The sequence below is a fragment of the Pelobates fuscus genome, chromosome 1 (assembly GCF_036172605.1).
Source record: "Pelobates fuscus isolate aPelFus1 chromosome 1, aPelFus1.pri, whole genome shotgun sequence".
In the NCBI taxonomy this organism is placed as follows: Eukaryota; Metazoa; Chordata; class Amphibia; order Anura; family Pelobatidae; genus Pelobates; species Pelobates fuscus.
Window position 1 is genome coordinate 351,217,971 of NC_086317.1, and position 19,178 is coordinate 351,237,148.

Below are 19,178 nucleotides of genomic sequence, written 5' to 3' on the forward strand. Positions count from 1 at the left end.
TAGGCAGGGGTTCCCTAGCACCAATTTACAGTAATTAACCAAAAAGATATTACTAAAGTGAAATGTGAACTCTGCTTTAGTAATATCCAGAAAAATTGAAGGGGCAAAGTTACGGACAATAGCCATTTTTAAAACAATTTGACTACATGCTGTGAGATAGAGGTACTAGGGACAGCTGGATATCGCTTAAAAGGGTTTATTTTTGTTATGCGGAGGTGTATTTGAATCATTAGATCCTTCGGTATATGTTAAGAAGTGGTTTAACACCTGTTGAGTTCCCACATGCCCAACTGTGCCCTTCCTCTAAAAAACAACAGTCATGTATCCAGATATAAGCAGGTAGCCATCTATTTACAGGCTAATGCTAAACCTCCTCAAGACCGTAAGCTTGTTAGTAAGGACATCATTAGCACCTCATTCCTGTTAGCAAATGAGAGAAACTATTATGAATGTTAAGTTGGCTTTTTAAAATTGACACTATCTACAAACTAATAACAATTTAGTAATTAAATTAAAATTTAAATGTAGTAATTGAGAATGTCCACATTTTTTTTCATATTATTGATCAAAATGTATACATAGTAATAGATTTAAAAATGCTATCAAAAATGGTATAAATATAATGTCATTATAATATTCTAAAATATAAACATCCATCCTCATATGGACATGCAGACAGGTAAAGTAAGAGAAAGGCTGATCATTTTTTCACTTTTTTTTTGAGACTGTTACTCCAAGCATCATGACCACTTCAGTGGTTTGAAGAAGTCAGAATGTCTGGAGTATGTATGTGCAGCATTTCAATATTTCAGCCAACGAATGGTGACTGGGTTGGCTTCCAGAAGAATATCTGTTGCTGAACGGTTTGCCCTGTTAGCGGGGAACAGGGCCAGTGCACTTGTGGCATCATAACCACTACATAAGAAACAATTTAATAATTCAAGCTAGCTGTATGCTTAGCAGGAATAAGCTGGCAACTGAAATACAACTGCAACAACCACTGCTGTGTAGCCTCATAAGAAATTAGAAAACCGATGGGCTTATAGAGCAAAACAATGATTCTTCCTCTGCCCATCCAAATATACATACTGCATGCACATGGTAGAAAAAGCTCCTCCTCCTCTAACAAGTTCCTTTCACAGCAAGCTGGGCAGTTCTTGTGCATGCTAACTTGCCAAGCCAATTTCTGGTGTGATCAATATATCTAAACATTTATGAGAGTTTTTTTGTTTGTTTTTTTTAAAGCATATATTGTTCTTAATGCATCATCTGTTCGAGTTAAAAAATAAATAAAAATGATGATCATCTCCAGCATGGAGTTCCCCTTTTTGACATGATGAATCGTCACAGTATTTTACAAATGGGATGATTAAAAAATAAAAATAATAATTGTAGTTTATATATCAACCACTAGATGGAGGCTTAATACCATCACAGAAATGTATGTGTCCTGCACTAGTCTTGTTTTACTTCAAACTATTAAAATAGGATACCACTACAAGTTTTTTTTTCATATTTAAATCCACAGAGGAGACTCCATACTTTCACCTTCATTTATTTAAAAAAATAAATAAAATAAAAAAAGTCTTTAGAATTACAATGTGAGATGGAATGTACCGGCTAATGTTTAAGACTATGGTATTTGGCATACTACTTCCTAATGCAAAAAGAGGCATCTGGGTGATTCCACAACAATAATACTCCTTTTCCCTATTTGTGAGACAACTGAAACTTAGTCTTAAACCCATTACACATAAATACAAAATGAAAAGAACGGAATGTTTTTAAAGCAGATTTTTCAAATCACAATAATATGGAACTGATAGGTAAAAATAGTTACAAATGCCCAGCTCTTGCCTTTTATGGTGCTTGAAATATGTTATAGCTCTTACAGGTTAGTAAGTTGGTTAAGTATATTAAAGTTTTTCACTTATTCATATTTTTTGCATAATCAGCAGCAAGCAGCTTCAATGCAGTAAATAGAAATCCCTGGCACGTACAGAGTTCTCAAGGAGTAGAGGACAGTGTGTCCCCTAATCATTATGGCTCTATTCCAACCAGCTAGGTGAGGGAAATGTATTTGTTTCACACTTCTTGTGAAGATTCCTTAACCAGGGCACTTTGCAAGAGACAGAAGAGAGAAAAAAAATAAAATACACACACACACACACACTGAAAAACCAATACTAAACCAAACCAAAAACAGTTGCATATAGAAAAATAAAAACATGCAAATAACCAACAATCAGAAGAACACATAATCATTGGAAATCAGATCAGATAAATGTCAGGTGTTGGAAATGACCTTCTAGTGAAATCCAAAGAAGTAAATAGACAGGTTTAATTGAGGAAGGTGATTTTGAATAGGTGGGTTTTAAGAAGGTCTTAAACAAAAAAAAAACAAGAAGCAGGCGGGTTCTAAAAGTGCAAATAAACAAAAATAAGAGGGAGCACAGGAAGGGCTGGGAGAGATTAGTGCGTGGGATTGAGAGAGCAGAACATTACTTACTAAAGAAGGCCAGCATGAAAATCCCATCATTTCCTACTCTCAACTGATCAGCATCGCTAAAGTCATCTCTTGGTGGGTATTCTTCTTCCTGTTTTCATGCAAGTAAAGAATTTGAAATTATAAATAGGCCGATGAGAGCTGTATAACAACTATAAAATATATAAAATGCTTATATAAAGTTAATACCAAATAGGATATTGAAACACACACACGATTAGTTAGCCTCTAAATGCCAGTTTTAACAGTTTCCTTGTAGGATATAGTTAAAAGGGACACTATAATCACCAGAATAACTACAGCTTATTGAATTTGTTCTGGTGAGTAGAATCATTCCCTTCAGGCTTTTTGCTGTAAACACAGTCTTTTCAGAGAAAATGCAGTGTTTACATTACAGCCTAGTAATAACTTTACTGGCCACTCCTCAGATAGCTGTTGGAGATCCTTCCTGGGTCATGGCTGCCTAAAATGCATCCAAACATTCAGTGTCTCCTCCCTCTGCATGCAGACATTGAACTTTCCTCATAGAGATACATTGATTCAGTTAATCTCTATGAGGAGATGCTGATTGGCCAGGGCTGTGTTTGAATTGTGCTGGCTCTGCCCCTGATCTGCCTCTTTGTCAGTCTCAGCCAATCCTATGGGGAAGCAAGTCTAAAAGGAAACAGGGACTAAGTAAGCAACTGCAGGTCTAAAAGGAAACAGGGACTAAGTAGAATTGAATACAAGTAAGATTTTACTATATTTAGGGAGGCATATTTAGGGAGGCATGAGGGGACCAGGGTGGCTAGATGGTGGTTTTAACCCTATAGGGTCAGGAATACATGTTTGTGTTCCTGACCCTATAGTGCTCCTTTAAATGTATAAGTAATACATCCTAATTGATAAGGCCAAACAAATGCTGGTCAATCCATCACTGATAAGTTTTACAAACAGAGTTTCTAAAGCATACTTAGAAGCCAGGGATCAGGTAATTCCAGAGTTATACATATAAAGTCTAACAGAGAAGGGCTCACAGTATGAACTCTAAAATTCTCAACTCTCTCTAGCTCATGGCATTTGCTTACACCCACATGTAAGTTTTGGTTAGTTTCCACTAAATATTTGCATTTCCTATGCTTATATGACCCATTTTTCAGTTTTCTTTTTTTTTTTTTGCGTTCGTTTTGAAAAGATGAACATCAAAAACTGTAATAAACAATACAAAGAAGTCTCATGCATACGGAAATGTAGTTCAGAGACCATGCGGTCTCAAAAACGATACAGCATAGATAACATGCCACCACTTCTTACAAGCAAGATGTGCAATATTTAAATGACAATGGGGATTACATACTGAAAATGTACACGGTTTCACCAAATCACTACTGATGCAATAACATTTCTTCTAGGTGAAGACCTAGTTAAGCAGTTAAAATAATTTTTAGCAATAGATTTCAATCAACCAAACAAACCTAGAAAAATATCAGTTTCACCAACCATTAGTGGAAGCAGTCAAAGATGTTCTGTGTTTTAAATAGGAAAAATGTTTGCTGTGAGTCTTGAAAAACATTCTCAAGATGATACGGAGTGCAAAATATAGATATAACATATAAATAAGCATTTTATATGTGATTACAGCTGCTTTTTTTTTAAAGTTATCAGAAAAACTTTTTAGAAACATAAATTGAAGATATGATCTACAGATTACAGTTCTCACCTCTTTTGAATCTACTTGGGGAATAGGGGGATGTTATTCACATAACCAATTCAGATATTTCCTGCTATTTTAATTACAAGAGAATTCCTTGTAAGTGGATTTATTTTGGGGGGTTATTCCTTTAATGAAGGAAGTGAAAAATCAGTATCATTACACAGTACTCTGTTATCAAAATATGATGAAAAGTCAAAATAAAAATATTCATTCAACATGATGCTAAAAAACTTCATGGTTTTATTTTACTTAACTGAAGAAAAAGTAAGAAAAAAAATAAATAAATAATGGGTAGGAATGCACCGAAATGAAAATTCTGGGCCAAAACCAAAACTTCAGGATGCCCTTGGCCGAAAATAACGACTTTTTCCCCCAAATGATTTAAAAAAATAATAAAAAGTTTTTTCCCCCCTATAATTTTATTAATATTAGACTTCATGAATTTAATTAAATATGAAAAAACAAACAATTCCTTTCTTTTAGTGCCCCCCCTTAATATTCCTCTCACCTCCCGTCCCATAGTGTTCTTTCCCACCTCCCGTCCCATAGTGTTCTTTCCCAAGTGCAGTATTCTTGACTTTTCATGTTATCATTACCATCTTTCATTGTGATATACAATCATCTGAATTGTTAATGCAAGCATGTCTGTTAAACTATAGACAAATAAAATAAAAAAATAAATAAAATCGGTGCATCCCTAATATTGGGAATAAATAGGTTAATACTTTAGAATATGTAACATGCCTCCATGTATTCCTGTAGATTATCCTAGTGATGGACAGTCAATCACCACTACTCTCAGAAAGACGTGTTCTCTAAATTAATCAATAAAAAGGGACCTTAAACAAGGTACTCTGTACCAATTTAGTTAAACTAGGATGGTTATTTTTTTAATATGCTTAAGACTGTAGTTTCCAAACATCTGGGGATTCGCCTTTTGGGCAATCCTGCTTTAGAGCTTAGGAATGCCTGCTGCTGTTTGATCAGGTACATGCAGATTGCTCGGCCATCTCAGAAGAGGCATATATGGTCTCCAAATCAGTATCATGCAAGCTATACACGTGCAAGCAATTATGCCAGCACACTTTACAGAAAAAAACAGGGGTCTACCCATTTGTGGTCTTCCACATGTTTTGTGATAAAAGCCCCATGTTAAAGATTGTAGCTCCTACCTACACCAGCCCAATGCAATGGATTCTATTCTGAAACCTACAAGCTGCATTTCACCTTACTGCAATTTAATGTAAGAATTGGACATAGAATGGCAGGTTTAGATGTTAATAGTACAAAAGGCATCTTTGTTTCCAAGGCCTGACATGATTTATTTGTAGAATTACTTTTCATTTGTATTTATTATGTTCAGAACCTGAAGTAATCTAATTTAGAACACTGATGGTTGACTTTGGCACCCCAGTTGTTTGCTCCCTTCTCATTATGCTCAGAAAGTCAGGGCATCTAATCCACACACAAATGTGGTGCCAAGGTTACCTAATCAGGGATCTGTAGAACGAAACTATTCAAACCTTCTAAAATGAACTGCAACACTAGTCCTGAATCATGCCACACAATGACTAATCATTGTAATTTTTTATTACAATGGACTTTTCCCAGGCTCTTTTAACCAACTTCAAATCTCATTCTACTTCAATTAATAGACATCCTACAATATCCATTTGCCTTTCAGACCATTTTAGGTAGTTTCATATGGGTGCCGAGCACATGGTTAAGAAAGTAACAGATTTATGAACATAATTCTATTGGCATAATTGTAACGTTTCATTACCGCTCAATTCAGGATACTAAGGAAGTTTGTGAGGGACAAATATGGGGGTAAGGGGCAGCATTATGAACCCAAGATGCTTTGGATGCACCCTCGCACCTACAGAAAAATTCTGTACAAGCGCACGCATGCTAATTTATTCTTTCCATAGTGCTATATGCATGGCATTGCAGGGGCTAAACTAATTTGGATGGCATGGATTTGCCCTTTAAAATGCAGATACTTTGGGGGAATTTAGTCATGTAAACTCAGAGTTCAAGGGGAAATAAACTGTTTATACATCAGGCATTTCAATGTAAACATGCTTGTCTTTTAGACAGTTTGACAGAACTTGGCACTGAATGTTATTTTGAGACTAGATATTTCATTAATAACAGTGTGAGTAAGGCTTAAGTAGTGATTTCATAGCAATTTATGTTTAATAATAGGTGAAGGAAATGACTCACACTTCAAAGCAGGAACATGTTCTTAAATCAGTGTCTTGTTATTTGCAAGTCACCTAAGATGGCATTGAAATAATTTTACATTTTATGTATTTGTTATTGGTGTTATATGACTAAGTATAGTATTCTTGTGCAATAACCGTTCCTGAACAATTCATCAAATGGCAGCTCAGAAACAGTCGCCGAGTGAAACAGGGAGTTAGCTTCCCAGCATGAAATACATTTTATATCAAAGTCTAAAGTTTTTCCATACCTCTGAAGGACTCAGGAATATTTCATCAAACAGACTTCTAGACTCTCTAATTTGGCCGTGCTTAGCATGTAAAACAGAGACAAGACAAAATATAAAAACTGAAGCAGAGGTGTTAAGCCATCGACCACACAATGCACTTTGACGTTTCCAGTCTGCTCTTTACGGCAAAGTGAAAATGAGTATGAACAGCATTGTTAAAATATGCAACAACAACAACAAAAAAAATACACAAACACAACTAACATGGAAGAATGGATTAATGCACTTGCTCAGAGTCAAACATTACATTCTAATCATCTATATTTCGCATATGGCATCCCAGATATTTTTGGTTTATTCACTGAACAAAGTACAATACCAGCGCTCAATAATTTTTTCAAATCTGCTATTTGTGCATAAATGGTTTACTTTTACATTTAATATTGAGTTTGGTGCCCTGTGAATAAACCCCATTGTTCCTTACGGCATAGTAATCACACAATGTTAGTGTTCTAGAAACTGCAGCACTAGAGCAGAGATGTCGAAAAGATAGATTGCCAGATGTTATAAAACACATGAGGATCTACCCTTTTTTCATCCCTGTTCTAAGAAATTTGAACTGATAACCATTCAAGTTTCAGATTCCAAATATAGTTGTCACCAACATTTTTATTTGACTCAATGCTGCAACTCCCTGTATAATAGGTTCATCAATTCCTTGGCTTCTAATTCCCAAGCTAGAATAGTGTGGAAACGCGTTTTTCTAAATATTTGCATGTCATAGAATACCTATAAAAATATCTCATCTCATCATTTGGGTGACTGTCCTCTTATTCCTTTTTCAACACAACTTATAGTAGGAGGAAGGATCTGTTCCCTATTAACCACTATTATCCATAAGAAATTACCATGTTTATACCCCACAATTTCTGTAGGGACATTAGTTCTTTCTAGGGAATTGCCTGATTATTATGAGCGGATATTCAGCATTATGGCAAATATTTGGGTCCGCCTATAATTATACAGATATTGCTGATAATGCGGGTGTGGGAGAAGGCCCGATGTATGTTATCTTCAGCTCCTCTCTTCAAAGCTCACAAGCCCCCGGCTGTCAAAATGTTGCCGTTACCATGGCAACACACTGTGCGGCATTCAAGGCTTGCGAGAGTTGAAGAGAGGACCATCCAAAAACAGAACAAAGTGTGTGCTGGGTCCCAGCCTCCCCTTTACAAGGTAAGTGGCACCAGTCCAGGGCACACTGTCCCCCCAGTTAGATCATTATGGTCTACTACTTAAAGTGCAGCAAGGGTGGATGGCAAGTTGTTATGGAATATCTACTCTGATCATTTATCACTGAAAGTAGACACTGGGCAAGTTTACCTTCCACCAATTTCTGGCACAAAACTGTATGCCAAAACAAGAATAACTGAGAATGTGAACACATGAACATCTACAGACCGCAAAACAGTCAGCTAGATGTTTATATTGGCAAGAAATGCAGAACATCAGTACCAGTTATCGGTTATCAGCCCTTGAAAAGTGTTATCGGTCAATACCTAGTTCTTTCTACACAACACCTCTCAGATAATTTACAGGACATATTGAAATGACAACAAGCAGTACTTGTTTGTATGCAAATAGAAAAGGGTTATTCTCTAAAGTGTGGAAATTCAGGAATCCAAATTAAGTTTGACTATGCTATTATTTCCATGTGCAATAATGTCTGCACAATTATTACGCAGATCACATCTGCCAATTGTGTAAATGTATACAAGAGAATGAAAGTAAAGATGAAAAAAAAATACTCTTAAAACAACTTGTGACTTTAAAATTAATGCAAAACCGAATATTAAAACAATAAATGTTACACTTTTTTTCTTAACCCCTTAGAACCAGGGTTATTATACTAAATGGTTATTACCACGACATGACAGATCTATTCAGCCTGAAGGAGTTAAATACATGCATGGAAAATAATAAACATAGGGTGTTAAAGTGGATTCATTCAGTAACTGGTACTAGACAAATTCACATGAGATAATGCCACTTAATTTTGTGTTACTGGGCGATTATGCATAAATAGACGATTAGAGCGGTCTAAAATAGCTGCCTAGTTGATGAAATAGCACTGCTCTACAAGATATCATCAAGTGCTCTCCTCTCATATGACCGAGAACACGTGAATATAAACCTTATAATGTGCTGCCAAAGCCCTACATACAAAATATACAAGTAACCATCATGAACCTCGACAATATTAATGAGTGGCCACACAAAGCAATAGCAAAACACCAGATACAAAAATAAATTTATTCAAACGTCTAAAACAAATGCAAACTTTTTAGAAATATTAAATATTTCATCCATTCAGTGCTGCAAGATTAATTCTAAAACAGTTTTTTTTTTTAGTAATTCACTCCAGGTTTAAGGCAAGTAGCTTAATGTAGTTTACAAAATAAAGGAATATTTATTTCAACAATAGTTGCTATAATCATCCACTCCTTAATTCATATTTTGCATGCATAGCACAAAAGATAACATTATTGCATATATTTACAATTACAAATGAAAGAACACAATATAAGTTCTAGTCAGTTCCAACTTCATGAGTTGGAGAGTAAGAATTTGGCTGCATGCCATCATTAGTAACTCAAGCATGTCCATATGTATACCTTTTAACAAGTACTTCATAAATGATGATGTACAAAAAGACACTTTAGATGTCAAAACAGTTATCCCCAGAACACTAATAATATTTTATTATTACATTTCAAATATCAGAAGCAGTAATGGAAATTGCATGCAGCTCCAAGCTGCATCAGAGAAAATAATGAAATAGACCCATGATAGCTGACAATTGATAGCTCGTGTACTGTAATAACTATTTGGGTTACTGTCAAACCATATTATTTCCTGTTCAAAAAGTTTTAATATTGCATACTGAACTTCAAAAACTGCTTTGCGTTATTTGCTCAATTTGTTCCAGTACAAATAGAGGTGTAAAAAAAAAAAAAAAACATTTACTGGATGGTTGTACAGCGCTACAGTATTTGTTGGCGCTTTATAAATAATAAAGTGGTATTCCATGCACCATGACACATTCAGTTTACTGCAATGACCAAGTAAAAACATTGATGAAATGCTTTTCTATGGGGAAGCTTTAATGCGCATGCACATTCGCATCAGGTCCCTAATGCTCCTCTATGAGGAGCACTGGATTGGACCACGTTGAAGGAGGCCATGCTGCCTTTGTGACATCACAGGAGGCAGAGAGGTAAGCAGTGCCGAGATAGACTTAATGCTGGAAAAAGGTAAGTTATGGCACACTGTATCCCTGTCCCACTATACCTAGGAATTAGAAATACAGGTTTGTATTCCCAACACTTTAAAGTTTCTGAAATTTGGATATAAAAATAAATAAATAAATAAATAAATAAAATGCGAACAGGCAGGGCCTGATGTTCAAGCTGAATGGACGTGTTTCTCACCTGCTCCTGCTGACTTGAGCTAAAATCAAGTGATTTAAAGCCAAAATTTCTGTTACCGGAGATTCTGAGCTTCAAGCCAACTGCTAAGCAAGCCAAGCACAAACTTTCCAGCCCAGCCTTCCCTGTTGGGCATCTGAGTTCCTTTCAGGGGCCTATCTGAGCAGACGAAAGGCGGCCAATCTCACGAGTCGTGCATGCCACTTATTGCTTCACTCAAGGAGCAACCCTTTGGTTCCGCGGGGGTTATTCCGGTCCCAACTAAGACAGTCAAAATCTAGCATTTGAAACCAGCACAATCGGAGTCTTGAAAGCCGTGTGGCGAAACAAAGATGGCCGCCGCAATGGATACTCTGCAAAGCAGAGGAGGCCTTGAGAGCAGTGGTGGGAATCATTCAATGCCTGGTTCGAGGCACTCTGCCTCAGCACCTGATCACAGCTACATACCCCTTCTGCTGCACTACCAGTGAAACTGGGACCCCTCCATGGTGACTGACACACAAGTGCTTCTACTACAGCTCCCTACCTATCAGATCTGAGAGCCAACTGAGACAAAGCTTTGATGCATCAACCTCACATGCGGAGGATCAAGTGCCAAAGGCAGACCGCACCACCCAGAACCTCTGCGCAATATATATATATATATATATATATATATATATATATATATATATATATATATATATATATATATATATATATATATATATATATATATATATATATTGCGCATAGGTTTCCGGGTGGTGCGGTCTGCCTTTGGCGCTTGATATATATATCCCAGACCAATTCATCTAATTGAAATGGCCTGGGTTGATTGTTCTAAAATCAGATAAGTTGGAGCACGACCCAGTGCCGAGGGACATCGGCGCAGAAATCCGTTAAGGGAATAAAGGGTTATTTAAATGTAACTTTAATTTACATCTACCCAGCCTCTCAACCTTTGGGAGAGCTGGAGTGGATCCTTTCCCTGGGGTGTGGCTGCTATGATCTTGTAATCTTCAAGATCTTCTTGCTCTGCTGTTTAGTAATGTCGGGGTGGGAATGACATCATATCCTGGCACTTGGCATCTCACACAAAATATCTCCAGCTTATGCTTTCCTATGGGCGAGTTTGAATGCGTGCACGCCTCTGGCTGCACATGCGCATTCGGCTCAACTCGGGAACTAACATCGGAGGGGGAGGAGAGGTCACCAGCGCCCGGGGAGCCTGGCGCTGGATTAAAGTAAATGGCTGAAGGAGTTTTAACCACTTGAGCGCCGAGGGAGGGGGGCACAAAAAAAGCGCCTTGATGCAAAGGAAAATTGGTTTGTTTTCCTAGCACTATAGGATCCCTTTAAGCAGTATAGTGTGCCTTTAAGCTATACGTTTCAAATATTCACTATATATTCCTGAAGCTTCTGGACCATTAAAGAGAGTATCATTATGTTAATTTCTTAGACCCTGGTTTGGCTTAATTTTGTTTTTCTCAGGTATTAACTTGCACTGTATAGATTCAACATTAAGGAATGCCATCAACTCCTTAATTACTATATTTAGCTTTACTTATTTCAGCAGAAGACAAGAACATTTATAAAAAAAAAAAAAAAAAGAGGGAAAAAAGTATTACAGATAGGCTTGATATATTTCAGCTAAATTCCCATCTCTAAAAATATTTTTTTATATATACACATTTTTTTCTTACTATTTTATTTTTTTCAATATATATGCCTCTTAGAATTGCGCAGAATTGTCTGAATAGTGAAAGCAAAAAGAAATCTACTAAGGGAATAAACAAGTTTAGTAAATGAAGATTTTTCTTCCTGTTTGTAAGGTTTTTCTTTTGTGTTTTTAGGCAATTATGTGATTCACTTGCCAGTTGTAAAGCCTTCTTTATACTATTTTTGTGCAATGAGAAGTTTAAAGTAACTTGGAAGAACGGACCTCTTACATTGCCAGAGTAAAGAAAATGACAGCTAACATGCAAACAGAACAGGTCATTTGTGCTTACTCTCTGAGCCGCTTCGGCTGCAGCAGTTGCCATTGCTGCTGCCTTTGCCTTCTCCGCTTCATCATATGTTGGAAGAGTAGTTGCTACGCTGTAAGGAGGCGGCACAGGGTAGAAATCGCTGTGAGTTTCTGTTGATAAAATTAAGAAGTTAAGAAAAGGAGCGAACAAGGTATCATTGAATCTTTCTTTTGTTTTACATCTGTGGTTAGTGAAAAGCCTCATAGCGAATGTCAAAATAGAACATCATTGCACCATAAATTCAATGCAAGCTTTTCAGTCAAATATGGTTGTCATCATTGGTTATAATTATTTAATGACCGTGTCGGAGGTGAGGGTGAGGGGGGAGGAAAAGGAGGTGACCGTGTCGGGGTGGGGGGGGAGGAGGTGACAGTGTCGGGGTGAGGGGCTGACCATGTCGGGGGAGGAGTGTGTGAGATGTGTCAGTGTTGGAGGGAGGAGGGGTGACTGACTGAACAGCCTCCCTACACTTTCTCCAGAAGTAAATTCCCAGGTGGTACAGTGGCCTTGATAACAGTCTGCCTGGGAGAGAGCACTCTGCAGCCTCTGGTCAGTAGCTCCGCAGGGTGTAGAGCTGCAGACCGTGTTGTCAAGTTTTCGCGAGCTCCGTTCAGAGCGATGCCGTGGCAATCCACGGCAACACTGATTGGCTGAAGATCATGAGGCCTTTACAACAGTCTGCAGCTCTGCACTCGGCGAAGCCGCAGACTAGAAGTTGCAGAATGCTCTCTCCTGGGCAGACTGGCTGGATTGTAGTGACCCTTTAAATTGCTTTTTCAATGCAAAGTCCATCCTAACACTTATAACAAATCAGATAGCCATGGTTCTTTAGAATACAAAAAGGCAAAATGATTATTTTGAATATTAACAACGTGGATGGGCAACAGGTGAAAAATTTGTATTCTAGTAAAATCTAGCAGACAAAAAGTACCTGCATCTGTAGTTCCTTCTACAATAATACTGCTATATGGTGGAGGAGACACATCTACCACAGAGGTTGCTGAAGAATCTGCTGCTTGTGTAGAAGTTGAAGGCTGTTCTATTGCCATGGGTTCTGAAGGGTCATCCTCATTCTCTAGCTGAATGAAAGAAAGAAAAAAAAAGAAAAGGTTTAGATTATTAGAATGGATGAAAAAGAACATGTGCTCAAAAAAAAAACCAAAAAAAACCCAGCAAAGCAATGTAAAACTCATCTCTAACAATATATGGTTTGGGTACATCAGAGATTAACAGCATGCTGCAGAATTAAGATGCAACTTAAAGAGACACTAACCGCATCATCTCATTGAAATGGCTACAGTATCTAGAGTCCCATGATGCCATCCTTTTAATCAGTGCTGAACCATTTTTAATATTTTACAGCATTTTCTGGATGGCTGGGAATGACATGAAATCGATATGGCTAGGGTAAAGTGTATGATATCTGCGTATGGGAAACCAGGCACGGTGCCAGGGGACCCCAGTACTATAACCAATTCAATTACTTGAAATGGTTAGCATTTCTACAGTGTCTCTTTACATTTTTCTTAGCAAACACGACAGGGTTATTTACTAAAGTGAGAATTCAAAGAAACTTGTAAATTTAAGAGCAAAATAGCCAAAATGGAAAAATCCATTATGATTACAGTTTGGCTACCATGGCCTTAAATGTGAAATTCACTTTAATTTTTTTTTTTTTTTTTTTTTACTTAAGTGACTTATCCTGTTCATAAACACTAGAAAAAAGAAAAAAAAAATCTAATTGAAAATATTAGACGGCAATTCTAATGTTGGAGAAAGTCAATGTATTCCTGCTCATATATGAAAGCACAACTGTACCACTCTAAACAGACAAATGAATGAAGAACCTTGACCCAACTTGAGGAATCCGCTTAATTATAATTTTATATCAATATACTTTGAAATATAATGTACACATACATAATACACCCTTCATTATATTGTCCGGAGCGGTATGATGCTCTCTCCAATATATATTGTAGGTGAATTTTAAATTTCTCGGTAAAAACACAATCTCTCTCTCTCAAACTTCAGGACATAGTTACAAACATCTGTTCCTTCGCAGGTCTTAAAATTATGTAAATACAACCTCAGATGAACAACAACATGTGTCATGATTTCACAAAAATAAAGCCAAAATGAGAAATCCATGTGTGAAAAACTAAGTGCACACTTCCTGAGTCGAAGTAACAGACAGGTGCTGCTAATCAAGTGTCCCTGATTAATCAATAATCAGTAAGTGACAGTGTGACCACCTCTACAAAAGCCAAAGTTTTAGCAGTTTGCTGGTCTGCAGGTGTGTGTTAAAATAATGTCAAGGAGTAAATATATCCGCAATGATCTTAGAGAAGCAATTGTTGCTGCTAGGGATCGACTGATTATCGGTCTGGCTGATATTCTGTATTTTCGGCAACAGCTTATAGAGTTACAGATATTGCCAATAATACATACTTGTCATGGGCCCGACGGTCTTGGAGGGCCTGCAGCAAACTCTTACTTACCTTCCCAGCAGCTCCCTTCAGATCACCTTGGGGGGAAATCTTGAGAGTCTCGCGGCTGCCAGAGCATTGCCACGGGTTACCATGGCAACGCTCCGACCGGCACACAGGCCGCGAGATTTAGAGAGGGGAACTAAAGGGAGCTGCCGGGAAGGAAGCTTGCTGCGGGCCCCTACTCCACAATCCATGCCACCGGACCACCAGAGAATACCATAGTCCCCCATCCCTGGCCAAATAAGAAGTAGGGAAGGGGAATATTTAAAAAAATATTACAAATAAAAATGCCCCCACTGCCCCCTCATTTTATACACACACTACATACCCACACACACTGCATTATATAAACACTCTACACAAACACACACTACACACATCCTCCATTCACTTTACACACTCGCTGCATTTACTATACACACTACACAAACTTCATACACTAATCAAATACGGTCACTGCATCCACCACACACACACACACACACACACTCTTGAAAACCAAAAAATTCTGACTGACATGTATATTTTTTGCATTTACCTTAATAAAAAAAAAAAAAAAAGATTTGCAAAAAAAAAAAAATAATAATAAATATGTTCAGTTAACAGTAGATTTGTGTAGAAATAGTTTATTTTGTCAAAATGGTAAATGTACAGAATAACGGTAAGTTATTGGCTATCGGCCTAAAAGTTCACAGATTATCAAAATCGGCTCTAAAAAAAAAAAAATCAATATCGGTCGATCCTTAGTTGCTGCCCATCAAACTAGGAAGAGTTATAAGGCCATTTCCAAAGAATTTAAAGTCCATCATTCTACAATGAGAATTATTCAAAAGTAAAATAAACATCCAAGACAGTTGCCAATCTTCCCAAGAGTGGGTGTCCCAACAAATTCAGCCCAAGATCAGACTGTGCAATGTTCAGAGAAATTGCAAAACCCAAGAGTTACTTCTCAGACTCTACAGGCCTTTGTTAGCATGTTAAATGTTAATAACGTTCATGACAGTACAATTAGGAAAAAAGACTGAACAGGAATGGTCTGTTTGGAAGGGTATTACTTCCATGACAAAAAGAGCACTGAAACCACAACAGGAAAAATAAAACTAATTTCATTCCAGCACCAGGACGAAATGCCAAACTGAACAGTTACATCGAAAGTTTCAGTCTAAGAACAGTATCCTTGACAACCAAGCAAAACCAAAAGAAAATGTTTCATAATCTCTCAGTACAGGAACAAACGGCTATAAATGAATTGAAAAATAATCATGCTATCACCATGAAACCAGCAGACAAGGAAGGAGCAGTAGCGATAATGAACACCCAGGACTACATAAATGAGGGGGACAGGCAATTGTCAGATGACAAATACTATAGAAAACTAAATGAGACCCCACCAAGTAATATACATTACAACTTAGGGAGCTCATTAAATCCTTTCCTGAGAATTTGCATCTAGAACTGCAATCACTCATACCAACTAGTCCCTACCTGGGCACTTCCTATATGCTTCCCAAAATCCACAAAGCAGGTAATCCTGGAAGACCCATAATTACAGGAATGGGAACTCTCACAGAACAGATCTCAGGACTGGTAGAAAATACCCTAAAACCTCTAGTCACCAACACAGCTTCATAAAAGACACAACCGACTTCCTCAACAAACTCAGCCAAATCACCAATCTCCCTGCTAACACCATCCCTGTAACCATGGATATGAAATCTCTATACTGCAACACATGCGGATGGCATCAATACTTGCTTTCATTTCCTCTCTTATGCCAGCAACCAAAAATACAGCCCCCAAATTATTATAGATCTGGCACTATTCATCATCACACATTTATTTCAGTTTTAACAATGATGTTTACCTACAAACCATGGGCACTGATATGGGCACTAAGATGGCATTCCAATATGCTAATCTGTTTATGGCAGATCTTGAACAGAGATTCCAAGAAATACAGCACACCAAACCATACAAATACCATACAAATATTATCACTATAAATCGATGAGATCTTCATAATTTGGACTGAAAGCGAAGAAAAACTGATACAGTTCCATGACTCTTAACTCATTCCATCAAACAAAAAAAATGAAATATTCAACTAGATATGTGAATTTTCTAGACACCACTATGACATGTAAGAAAAGGCACAATCCACACCACGGTTTACAGAAAAACCCACAGACAGGTGCAATTACCTTCACAGCTCCAGTTTCCACCCTTCCCATACCAAGCAGGGCATCATCTACAGCCAAGCCACTACGTACCATCGCATATGCTCTGATCCTAATGACCGTAATTCCCATCTAAATGTACTCTCCCAATTTGTGAGACAGAAAGGCTACAAACCAAAGACTATTAATAAAACAAATCAACTCTGCTGTAAAAACTCCATGCATGTGACCACCCAACAATTAAATGTCAGAATGAATATGCACAGACACTCAATTTAACACCACAAAGAAGAATCCTATTGCACTCCTGTGGGACATCACTTAACCCTGCCTGGCCACTCAATGAAGGACCTAAAAAAGTACTGAAAGGGGGTTTAAAAAAAAAAAAAAATACCCAAGAAATAAACTTCTGACACCAGAATGATCAAATTGTTTAACAGCAAGAATAGAGAACTAAACATTGATTTGGGTTTCCTGTCTCACTACCAATACTTTACATGAACACTCCCCCACATTATCTTACTGTTCTGTCATATGCATGTATGTTTATATATGTAACTGTGCATATATATATATATATACACATATATATATATATATATATATATATATATATTTTTTTTTACATATTACCACCTTCTACACTGTTGGCTTGTGTGTTTTGCTCCCTCTGATCTTCAGATTGATATTTACGATCATCTGCAAGAATGTTGTCTATTTTCTATCAAACCTGTGTCATATCTGCACTCATGTCACTTTAACCCCTGTATCACAACTCAACTCAAAAAGTATTACAAGATATGATTTTGATCTGTTTTATACATCTACATCACTGGACTAATGCGGCTATAATCTCTACTTGAATGAAATAAATATATATATACACACACACACACACACACACACACACACACACACACATCAAGCCATAGACTATTTTCCCACAAGAATCACAAATTTGCAGTGATGTTACTACCACAAAGGATTCAGGGTGGGCATATGCAAATTAGTTCCATAAAGAAGCACATTTTTTGCCTCATTCCATTTTAAACATGGGATTCCCTTTTAGGCTGTGTCTGCAGTATACAACAGCTTTGAAACACAACTTAGAAAAAGAGGCAAAGCCAGTGTACCACTCAAGAGTATATATGAGATGCACTCTGTGGTCTTCAATTAATAAATTGTTATTTAATCCATACAGGATTTTACAAGTGGTTTGATCGACGTTTTGACCCGTTCGGGTCTTCCTCAAGATCAATCAAGACATGAATCATACATTGTTGCAAAAGTGGGTATTATGCTTAACCTATGGCCCATAAATGCACTACACTGGCCCGCAGCATATGAAATTATGTGTAGCAACTTTGCATGCAAACCTGATGTCAAAAGATATTACATCACCATCATCCCTGTAATGCGAGACCTAACAAAAGCTCAAGCGTGTGTAAATAGCAAGGAGGTGAGCAATACCATAGTACAGAAACCAGACTGCCATTGTAAAATTGCGTAGATGGGGTGATTGTGATGAGTTTAGGGAATGACAAGTAGTTAGTAATGCAGGGGCAAAATTGAGTTGGAGAGGTGATGAAACTCCCAAGAAATTCTCTGCCAATAACTGAAACCACTGTGGTTGCCCTCAAAATCCCTGCTGGCACTGTGTGGCTTATATTAAATAGCAATAAAAAAAAAAAAAAAAAATCATCTGTATTAAATTAGTTTTCTTCCAGTTTAGAGTCTGCATAAACATGAGGAGTATTATATTCTAAAGCAGATGAAACAGCAGAAACAATAAGACCAGTAATATGCCACCCAACATGCTGTTGCTAGGGAACTCCAGATAACCCCATATATTAGGTTTAATGCAGGTTTGGCTACAGCCAACTACACTGGCTTAAAATATTACCAAAACAATGTTGCTAAATAAATATAATATAGCTATTAAAAAAATAAAAGCTTTACATTAGCGTGCATTTATAATGCTATACATTATTTTGGGGTAGGCCATGGCTGGACTCATGAACGTTGACATATGTTCATGAGTCTGATGCTGCCAAACTGGGGCCTGCACTTTTGTGTCAGTATCTGTAAGTGTGTGTGTGTGTGTGTGTGTGTCTTCATGTGTCAGTGTTTGTATTAGTGTCAGTGTTTATATGTGTATCAGCATGTATGTATTTGTGTGTCTGAATCTGTGCCAGTGTGTGTGTCTGTGTACCAATATGTGTCTGGCAGTGAATATGGATATATGTTTACATCTTACTATTCAAAATCCAATGCGACACGAATACACCATTGCATTTAAATGGCATCACTACATACAGATGCATCCTTACATTCATAAGAAAACACTACACACACGTGTAA

General features: G+C 37.3%; 1 protein-coding gene across 2 annotated transcripts in view; it reads right to left on the minus strand.

The window, feature by feature from the left end:
* NDFIP2 (Nedd4 family interacting protein 2) overlaps positions 1-19,178 on the minus strand; it is a 71,036-nt gene that overhangs the window by 22,164 nt on the left and 29,694 nt on the right. The window contains exons 2-5 of one of the 2 annotated variants that reach the window (XM_063444683.1): positions 13,080-13,227; positions 12,131-12,258; positions 6,676-6,735; positions 2,510-2,597 (exon numbers count right to left, since the gene is read on the minus strand). In XM_063444683.1, the coding sequence (XP_063300753.1) occupies positions 2,510-2,597; positions 6,676-6,735; positions 12,131-12,258; positions 13,080-13,227 (424 nt within the window). The remainder of the gene's footprint in view (positions 1-2,509; positions 2,598-6,675; positions 6,736-12,130; positions 12,259-13,079; positions 13,228-19,178) is intronic. The other variant, XM_063444684.1, reaches the window with a different exon arrangement.